The sequence below is a fragment of the Arabidopsis lyrata genome (genome assembly GCF_000004255.2).
Source record: "Arabidopsis lyrata subsp. lyrata unplaced genomic scaffold ARALYscaffold_3, whole genome shotgun sequence".
Classification (NCBI taxonomy): domain Eukaryota; kingdom Viridiplantae; phylum Streptophyta; class Magnoliopsida; order Brassicales; family Brassicaceae; genus Arabidopsis; species Arabidopsis lyrata.
This window is the reverse complement of record NW_003302553.1, coordinates 2654225-2663673: the sequence shown is the minus strand read 5'-3', so window position 1 is coordinate 2663673 and position 9449 is coordinate 2654225. Positions and strand designations below refer to the sequence as shown.

The 9449-nt window shown below is 41.2% G+C and overlaps 4 protein-coding genes across 6 annotated transcripts in view; 2 read left to right on the top strand and 2 right to left on the bottom strand.

Moving 5' to 3' along the window:
- Positions 1-1332, top strand: part of LOC9318541 (DEAD-box ATP-dependent RNA helicase 40) — a 4908-nt gene extending 3576 nt beyond the window's left edge. The window contains 3 exon segments of the mRNA XM_021031862.1: positions 9-72; positions 74-134; positions 137-1332. Of these exon segments, the coding sequence (XP_020887521.1) occupies positions 9-72; positions 74-134; positions 137-1053 (1042 nt within the window). The 3' untranslated portion in view covers positions 1054-1332.
- A 175-nt stretch (positions 1333-1507) lies between these two features.
- Positions 1508-2751, bottom strand: LOC9318540 (elongation of fatty acids protein 3-like). The gene has a single exon (XM_021031868.1). It carries the CDS (start codon positions 2680-2682, stop codon positions 1732-1734), a length of 951 nt encoding a protein of 316 aa, XP_020887527.1. The 5' UTR covers positions 2683-2751; the 3' UTR covers positions 1508-1731.
- A 530-nt stretch (positions 2752-3281) lies between these two features.
- Positions 3282-4685, bottom strand: LOC9320653 (elongation of fatty acids protein 3-like). Its single transcript, XM_021031869.1, has one exon. The coding sequence runs from the start codon at positions 4316-4318 to the stop codon at positions 3422-3424; it is 897 nt and encodes a 298-aa protein (XP_020887528.1). The 5' UTR covers positions 4319-4685; the 3' UTR covers positions 3282-3421.
- A 511-nt stretch (positions 4686-5196) lies between these two features.
- Positions 5197-9432, top strand: LOC9320652 (probable boron transporter 3). 3 transcript variants are annotated; one of them, XM_021031865.1, is made up of 13 exons: positions 5197-5532; positions 6027-6165; positions 6243-6325; positions 6433-6625; positions 6742-6880; positions 6979-7144; positions 7261-7427; positions 7519-7692; positions 7780-7875; positions 7958-8092; positions 8171-8478; positions 8571-8841; positions 8937-9432. In XM_021031865.1, exons 2-13 carry the CDS (start codon positions 6056-6058, stop codon positions 9282-9284), a joined length of 2190 nt encoding a protein of 729 aa, XP_020887524.1. In that variant the 5' UTR covers positions 5197-5532; positions 6027-6055; the 3' UTR covers positions 9285-9432. The 3 variants fall into 3 exon arrangements, with proteins under 3 accessions (XP_020887524.1, XP_020887525.1, XP_020887523.1); XM_021031866.1 differs by lacking the exon at positions 5197-5532 and adding an exon at positions 5539-5771; XM_021031864.1 differs by lacking the exon at positions 5197-5532 and adding an exon at positions 5787-5921.
- The last annotated feature ends 17 nt before the right edge of the window (positions 9433-9449 follow it).

The window sequence follows — 9449 nt, the reverse complement described above, 5'->3', positions numbered from 1 at the left end:
TACTACAGAGTTGTGATCACCTATGATTTTCCAACTGGAGTTGAAGACTATGTCCACCGTATTGGGAGAACCCGGTCGAGCTGGTGCAACTGGAGTTGCATTCACTTTCTTTACAGAGCAAGATTGGAAGTACGCACCGAAATGATCAAAGTCCTGGAAGGAGCGAACCAGCAACTACCGCCTCAAGTAAGGGACATTGCAATGTGTGGTGGTGGTGGTGGTCCTGGTTATAGCCAGGATCGAAGAGGTATGGTAAACCGGTTTGACTCTGGCGGTAATGGTAGCCGTTGGGATTCTGCTGATGGGTTTGGTGGGCGCGGTGGTGGGTTTGGTGGGCGTGAGGGTGGATTTGGTGGGCGTGAGGGTGGGTTTGGTGGGCGTGAGGGTGGGTTTGGTGGGCGTGAGGGTGGGTTTGGTGGGCGTGAGGGTGGGTTTGGTGGCCGTAGTGGCGGATTTGGAATGAGAGATGACTCATTTGGACGTGGCGGGAATCGTGGTCGGGGTTTTAGTGGTCCTGATGCGGGTCATATGAATGTGGGTGGTAGAGGCGGATTTGGTCGGTTTGGCAATAATAATATGGATGGCCGAGGCTTTGGTCGTGGTGGTAGAGGCTTTGGTCGTGGTGTTGGACGGTTTGACAACAGAAGAGGTAGAAGTCGTAGCAGAAGTCCTGATTTGGTTCGGCCACGGCGGCGTAGCCCTAGCTATAGCCGGAGTCGAAGCCGGAGCTATAGTCGTAGCCGTAGCAGGAGCTGGTCACGTTCAAGGAGTCGTAGCCCTAGACATAGCCGTGACCGTGGTGGTCATAACCGGAGCAGAAGCTATAGCCGTAGTCCTAGTCCGGTTTACGAAAGACGAGATAGACCGCCACGTGTTTCAGGGTTTGATATTAAACCACCAGTTGAGTCTGTAGTGAACCTGGACATGAATGCCGCGGCAGCGTTTGAAACTGCGGTTCCTACGTCCTTGTCTGAGAGACAAGGGAATGGGGTTGTTGAATCGGAGGTAGAAGCTGCTTCAGCTTCAGTACGACCAGTAGTTGATGAACACTAAAAGCCAAAATATAGAATGATATAAAACCTCACTAGTCACTACGGAGATATCACCCACTCTTCCCAAAAATTTTGGTTATTAAATGGATCCACCAAATCAGACAGCTGATGCGTCTTCTCAGATTTGTTGGCTGGAGTTTCTTTGTTTTTCATTTTTTAATTTTTTTTTTCTCATTTTCTTGTTGTATCATGGAGGTTTAGTTTGTAATGTATTTGACAATTCTTATCGTTTATGACTTTATGTAAACACCTTCTACTACTTTCAGAAAAATCTAGACTAGAAACTACAAATGAAGAACTTGGGAAAAACTGTAATATACAGCATTTAGAGATGAAAAATTTACGATGTTCTAGGAATGGTGAATGCTGTTTAAATTCGATTCTTGCATCAATCATTGCATGAATTCTTAGATTGAACGTACTTTTCAGTCAAAGAATAAGATGATGAGGCCATATCATGATTTGTGTGACATTTTCTGTCATCTTATCTATAAAACAATATCAAATATCTCAACATTTTCAAGTAACAACACAGACCAAAATAATCAACAATTCAAGACAATAAATCCTTTTTTTTTTTTTTTTTTTTGGACAAATAGACAATAAATCCTTTTGCGGGGAAACTAATCAACAATTCAAGACACAATGAGAGGTTTTAACTATTGTCCAAGAAACTAATCTAATCACTTTTTATGCCAACCACCTCTCTTGTCTTCTTGACATAATTCTTTGAATGGAAGTTGGAAAAGAGAGCCAAAAGAGAAGCATTAAACGCAGCGTTGAAACACCATCCCCAAATCCCGGAGCAACCTGACCCGAACAAATGCTCTCGGAGCATCCAACCGGATAATCCGAAACTGAAAACAAACTGAACAATCTGACAATCCGTCACCAATCTCTTCCACCTCGGCCTCGATCCAACGGCGCAGAGGAAGTAGTAACCGTACATGATGACGTGTACCGTCGAATTCGTCACGAGCGCAACCGGAAACATCGATTGGCGAGTTCGGAGCCAGAGATAACACATGACCACAACCGTCGCGTGGTGGTAGACGTGGAGGAACGAGAGCCGTTGGATTGATTTTCCGAGTATGATGAGGATAGTGTCTCCGAACTCGAGGATCTTGGAGAGGTAGAAGACTTGAGCCCAGAAGAAAAGCGGTCCGTTAGGTTTAACGTCGAGGGGGAAACAAATCGCGTTTAGGAAACGCGCTGTCGGATCTGAAGACGCGTGAGACGAGGTTATGGAGAGAGTGCAACCAACGGCCATGATTAAGGATAGGAGACAGAGGACTAGGCTGTGAACGGCTGTGATTGGTTTGAGTATACGGGGACTGAGTGAGGGGAGTGAATCGATGACGGATCGGAGGACGAATGTGGCGGAGAGGTAAACGGAGACAGCGACGGAGACGAAGAAGACGGTGGAGCCTAAGGTTTCACCTTCGGTCCAAATGAAATTGGCGATGTAGGGGTGGTTAACGAGCCAGTAGGTTAGAGTGGAGGAAATTGATGCCATTGCCTCCGGTGGATTGATCGCCGGCGAAGGTTTGGGTTGGGGAGTTGGAAGTTTGAAGATACGGTAGAGAGAGAGAGAGAGATGAAGGATCAGAGGCTTACTCAATCGGCTCATTTACATAAAAGGTGGGTCCCAGAGAATTATGTTTTGTATCTTTTTTAGGTATAGTATCGTATGTAAATAACTAATGGGATGATATGCTTTTGTATTATTATTATGACGTGGTACGGTGATATTGTAACTAACAGTTATCAATGTATTTATCATGGTAATATAAATATAATACTATATTTGTAGTAGATTGAAAATTATTTGACTATGGTATTTTGTCAGAATGACAGAATCTTTGGTGGATGTCTCGATGATATGAAAATTTGTTAGTATTTTTGAATACCCGATTATTAAATTGATCATCTACCTAACTCTTTTTTAACTTGCGTATGTTTCAACTTCAAAAAGTTGAATTAGGCCACGCGCCGCCGTAGCCCTAGTCCTAGCCCGGTTTATGAAGCGGCGGCTCTTAAAACCGTGGTCTCCACTCCATTGACTGAGAGGCGAGGGAATTGGGGTTGTCTATAGAGGGAATTGATTTTAAAACTTTTTGTATCTATAGACTAATCTCTGTATTAAACTCTTAACGAAACGTTGGTCGGCAAATGTTGTATATCGTACAAGAATCAGACGAACATGATGATTTATGCATGCATGTGACATATTTTAATATCTTTTGTCATCTTATTCATATATATATAATACATGAAACAATTCAAACTATCCCAAACATTTACAGTAACAACACATCAACGTACATATCCAAACAACATATATAATAATATTCAACAATTCAAGACAATTAATCATTTTTCATGGAAAATAATCTAATCGCTTTCTTTGCCCACCTCTCTCCGTTTATAAATATAAAGGATTCGATCTTATACATACTCGAGGTTGTAGTCTTCACGTAGTTTTTGGAATGGAAGTTGTAGAAGAGAGCCAAGAGAGAAGCACTAAACACACCATTGAAATAACTTGCCCAAATCCCGGAGCAACCTGACCCGAAATAATGCTCCGGGAGCATCCAAACGGCTCCTAACCCCAAGCCGAAAACAAACTGAACAATTTGAACATTCGTCACCAACTTCTTCCACTTGGGCCTCGATCCAACGGCGCAGAGGAAGTAGTAACCGTACATAATGACATGGACCGTCGAGTTCGTCACGAGACAAATCGGAAACAAAGATTGGCGTGTTCGTAACCAGAGGTAGCACAAAATCACAACCGTTGCGTGGTGGTAGACGTGGAGGAACGAGAGCCGGTGGATTGATTTGTTGAGTATGATGAGAAGTGTGTCTACGAACTCCAGGATCTTGGAGAGGTAAAAGACTTGAGCCCAAAAGAAAAGCGGTCCCTTAGGTTTCACGTCGACTGGGAAACAAACGGCGTCGAAGAGGCGCGCCTTCGGATCTTGAGACGAGATTAGGGAGAGAGTGCAACCAACGGCCATGGTTAAGGAGAGGAGGGAGAGAATGAGGCTGTGGACGGCTGTGATCGGTTTGAGAATGCGGGGACCGAGAGAGGGGAGTGAATCCACGGTGTATCGGAGGATGAATGTGGCGGAGAGGTAAACAGAAACGACGACGAAGACAAAGAAGACGGTAGAGCCTAGGGTTTCACCTTCGGTCCATGTGAAGTTGGCGATGTAGGGGTGGTGCACGAGCCAGTAGGTTAGGGTGGAGTAAACCGATGCCATTATTATCCAGCGAAGTTAGTTTGGAGGAATTGAAGTTTGAGTAGGACATGGTACGTATATATATATATATTTATGGAGTAAACTTATGATGGCATTGCGTCTTCTTCTTTGTTTTGGAACATGAAGGACAACGATGCCATTGCGTCGTGTATACTCACACTCACGCGTCTCCTCCGGTTTCCCGGCGCTGATATAGGAGAGAGACGAAGGGATCAACAGAGGCTTGCCCATTTGAATAACGTGGGAACTGGGAAGGTAATATCGTCAAGAATGCATCATCAATTGTTTTTATCATGCATAACGTGGGAAGGTATAACGTAAAATCTAGTTATCAATGTGCATGATCATTAATAATGTTCTCAAGAGAAAAAAAATTTTAAAAAAAAATAAAAAAATAAAAAATAATGTTCTCAAGAAAAAGAAAAATTTGTTCTTAATAAGAGGAAGTTTGGGCTTGGAGACTGAAAATTGTCGTTTATAAAATATAGGCTATATCGTATTTTAATTGTTTGGGCTTGGAACCCATTTTGGTAGGACTTAACCAAAACAATTGAAACATCTGAAAAGTCTAAACACATTTCTTCTTTTTTTTTTTTTTTTTTTTTTTGTGAACTATCTAAACACATTTCTTCTTTTTACATGTAAAACAAACTATCATGGATTCATGGATGTTTAGGATGCCACTAGCTAGTAAAAAGAAGATATTTATTCGGAAAATTCGTCCAAAAAAAAAAAAGCCCAATAAATCATGTAAATCGTCATTGTCAGAAATGTGACATCTTTTGGAAAAGGATTCCAAATCATCAATCCGAGAAAACGTGTGACTCAAAAATCTAAAATGAACCAACTTGACTCTTAACTTAAATCTCATTTATCGAAAAAGAGACACTAAAACGCCGTGTTAGGCGGAAGAAGTGTAACAAAACCAAATCAATCACGAGCATTGTCTGAAACACGAGTCAAAGACACAGAGACAGACATCCCTCTCCTCTCATCAGATCTCAGCACATCACACTCACTTCTTTTTTTTTAATCCCATCTTTACTTTACTTTTATCTTTCTTCTCCAACATTTCTAATCTGCAGCAGTTTTTAACTGATAAAAAATCTCCCACAGCTCTTTTATAGAGAGGTCAAGCCTAGAAAACGAAAGCTCTTTTCTCTCAGTCTTATTAAGTTGTCTTCTTTTGGTCATTTTGAGCTGATTTGTCTCTGGTATGTGTTTTCTCTTCTTTTCTCTCTCAGTCATTCTTGAATCCAAGCTTAGTAGATCCCATGCCTTTTTGACTTCTCGCCAGCTTTTGATTTTTCTTTGAGCTTTCCGTACAAAATGTGTTGTAAAGTTGTTTACTTTTTTTTGCCAAATCACCCATCATCAACTCTACACAACTCTTTTTAAAGACCTCCTCCGCAATTAACGCTTTTGAAGACATTTCTTTGGGTTCTCTTTTAAGGTTCCTGCAAATATTCATATTCGGATCTGAGTTTCTTAGTACTTAAAAGTGTATCAAGCCATTAAGATTTATTCGTTACTCTTTGTTTATTTTGGTTACTAGTGAAACCAGTTTCAGCTACTGGAAAAGCATTGAATCTGAATCATTCTGGTTGGATTATATTTTTTCCAATCTTGGTTACTAATTGCTTTTGTCTTGTTCTAGATAGATTTCATGGGTTTTGAGTTTTTAACAGAACTAAGTGTTGTTTTGTAGGATTGAAAACTTGAACACACCAAATCTACATGGACGAAGCAGACAGCTTTGTCCCGTTTCAGGGCATAAAGAAAGATGTCAAAGGGAGACTCAAATGCTACAAGCAAGATTGGATCAGTGGTCTCAGAGCTGGATTTAGGTATATTCATTTTTCAGCAAGTGTTGATGCTTCATGCTTGTGCTCTGATATTAACTTAATTTATGCAAAATTTATAGGATTCTGGCACCAACAACTTACATATTCTTTGCATCCGCTATTCCGGTGATTACTTTTGGAGAACAGTTGGAAAGAGACACTGGTACATTTGAATGACTTTTCTTGTTCCCTCATTCATATTTACTATCTTTGATTCTAATGAGAGTAACAGAAAACTTGTGTGTTTTGTTTCTTTTGCAACTTGGCAAGGTGGGAAGATTACCGCTGTTCAAACCTTAGTTTCGACAGCATTGTGTGGAGTGATTCACGCCATTATTGGTGGACAACCATTGTTGATTCTTGGTGTTGCAGAGCCTACTGTTATAATGTACACCTTCATGTTCAATTTCGCTAAAAGTAGAACGGATTTGGGCTCTAATCTCTTTCTCGCGTGGACCGGATGGTAAACTCAAATGTTTCTCTTTGCATTGCTCAGTTCCTTTCAAGAAGTTTTAAAGTCTCAAAACTTTATGAGATGAGGCATTGTCTTTTTGTTTTCATGGGTGATTTCTTTTTAAGGGTTTGCTTGTGGACGGGGCTGTTGTTGTTCTTGTTAGCTGTGTTAGGCGCTTGCACCTTCATCAGTCGATTCACTCGACTTGCCGGGGAACTGTTTGGTATCCTAATAGCCATGCTTTTCATGCAAGAAGCCATTAGAGTAAGTAAACGAGCTTCCTTTATTCAATTACATTCACAACTTATACTAGCATTTGCACCAAAAGCTTGTTCCTTTATGTTGAAACTCTACTTTTTCAGGGCATTGTGGATGAGTTTGGTGTCCCCGGAAGAACAAATCCAAGATCAGCTGAGTTTCAACCTGCTTGGGTATTTGCAAATGGAATGTTTGGTTTGGTTTTGTCTTCTGGACTTCTGTATACTGCACTGAAAAGCCGAAAAGCGAGGTCTTGGAGATTTGGTGCTGGTAAGAAACCATAATGTTTATTCAAACTTTGAATCAAGATCCAAAAAATATGTCTAAAAGTCATTTTATTTCTCTAAGCAAGAACCTCAGGAACATCGGTATCCTTGTCATTGCAGAATGGTTACGCGGGTTTATAGCAGATTATGGTGTTCCAGTGATGGTGGTAGTGTGGACTTGTATATCATACATACCTTGGAAAAGTGTTCCTCAAGGGATACCAAGACGTCTTGTTAGTCCTAATCCATGGTCTCCTGGTGCATATCAGAATTGGACTGTCATTAAGGCACTAGTCACATCCTCTCTACTTTGTTTTTTTTTTTACTGTTAATTCTTTATGTTGATATTCATCAAAGCGCATGATGAATAAACTGCAGGAGATGGTGGATGTGCCTGTGCTATACATTCTTTTAGCGGTTGTTCCAGCGTCAATGATTGCGGTTCTTTACTACTTTGACCATAGTGTAGCTTCGCAGCTAGCACAGCAGGAAGATTTCAATCTGAGAAGGCCTCCTGCTTACCATTATGATCTGTTTCTTCTAGGTTTCTTGGTAAGAGATGAAGTATCTGTTTTTCTTGACTGATTTATTGACTTGACAATTTACAAAATATGAAAGGTTGGAACTCTTCTTCTGTAGACAATCCTCTGCGGTCTCCTCGGGATTCCTCCATCCAATGGTGTCATCCCTCAGTCTCCAATGCACACAAAAAGCTTGGCAACACTGAATCACCAGGTTTGATTATATATCTTACTGTGTTTTATTTAGGCCTTCAATTGTATATCTCAAAAGGCATTTAAAACTGGTTGATGCGCAGTTACTTCGAAACAAACTCGTGGCAGCTGCGCGTAAATGCATCAGAAACAATGCAACAATAGGAGAAGTCTATGTAAGCATGGAAGAAGCTTACCAACAAATGCAGAGCCCTCTGATACACCAAGAGCCTTCTCGGGTATGTTGGGATTATATATATATCAGTTTATAATATGGCCTTTTTACTCATTCCTGATCAAGCACGGTGCAATATCAGATTCAGGGGCTCAAACAGTCACATACTCAAAAGGCTTCAAACGCCGATGCACTTGTCGAGGAAACAGTGTTCGATATAGAGACGGAAGTCGAGAATATATTGCCAGTGGAAGTAAAAGAACAAAGAGTAAGTAACTTTCTTCAAGCTATGATGGTGGCTGGATGTGTTGCAGCAATGCCTTTAATCAAAAGAATCCCAAGCTCGGTTCTTTGGGCTTACTTCGCTTACATGGCAATCGAAAGCCTCCCAGGGAATCAATTCTGGGAAAGGATCGTGCTTCTCTTCACTGCCCCAAGCAGAAGATTCAAGTAAAAAACAAACCTTTCTTCATCAATCAGACAATCTTGCTGTTGCTGCATTCTCATAGTCTCTGTGAACTTTGGTCTCTTTTTTTGTGCAGAGTTCTTGAGGATAATCATGCGGTGTTTGTTGAAACAGTTCCGTTTAAGACAATGGCGATGTTTACTCTGTTTCAAGCGGCGTACTTGCTGGTCTGCTTCGGGATCACGTGGGTTCCGGTGGCTGGAGTTTTGTTCCCGTTGATGATAATGTTTCTTGTTCCGGTTAGGCAATATGTGTTGCCTAATTTCTTCAAAGGATCTCATCTTCAAGACTTGGATGCTGCAGAGTATGAAGAAGCACCTGCTATCTTATCATTCAATCTCAAACCGGTAATTAGTTCTCTTCTTTTTATTCTTCTCTACAAAAGTTTAAGGCTTTGTCGAAAATATACCGGTAATAAACTGCTCTCTTCTTCATTGTGCAGGAAGGGGAAGTGAGCCGTGCAACGTCGTTTGCGGATAGTGGAGAAGTGATGGACGGAATGTTTACGAGAAGCAGAGGAGAGATAAGGAAAGTGAGCAGCTTGAAACTCGGTGGAGGAAGTGGATCGACGGTAGGTTCGCCTGCGGGAGGAGTGGAGTTGATGAGAAGAGTGGTGAGTTTTCAGAATCCAAGAGTGTCAGAGAAAGTGTATATCAGGAGCTTAAGCGATTTCAGAGGAGGAGGAGAGACTAGTCCAAGGTCTCCCGCTGGAAGAGCTCCGTTCAGTCCACGATCCGCTGCGGGAGGAGGAGGAGAACAGAGACTTTCTAATTTAGGAAAGTCTGTTTAGTAAACAGTATAGTATAGTGTTCTCTCTCTATTCAGATTTGTTCTAACCAACCAATCCTATATAGCTAAGTTATTCCATTTGTCTGTGAGTCTGTCATTATGAGATTTAAGAAATGAAAAAGAGATTATTCTCTCGGAGAATTTGTTTATTTCAGGAAAATGTGAA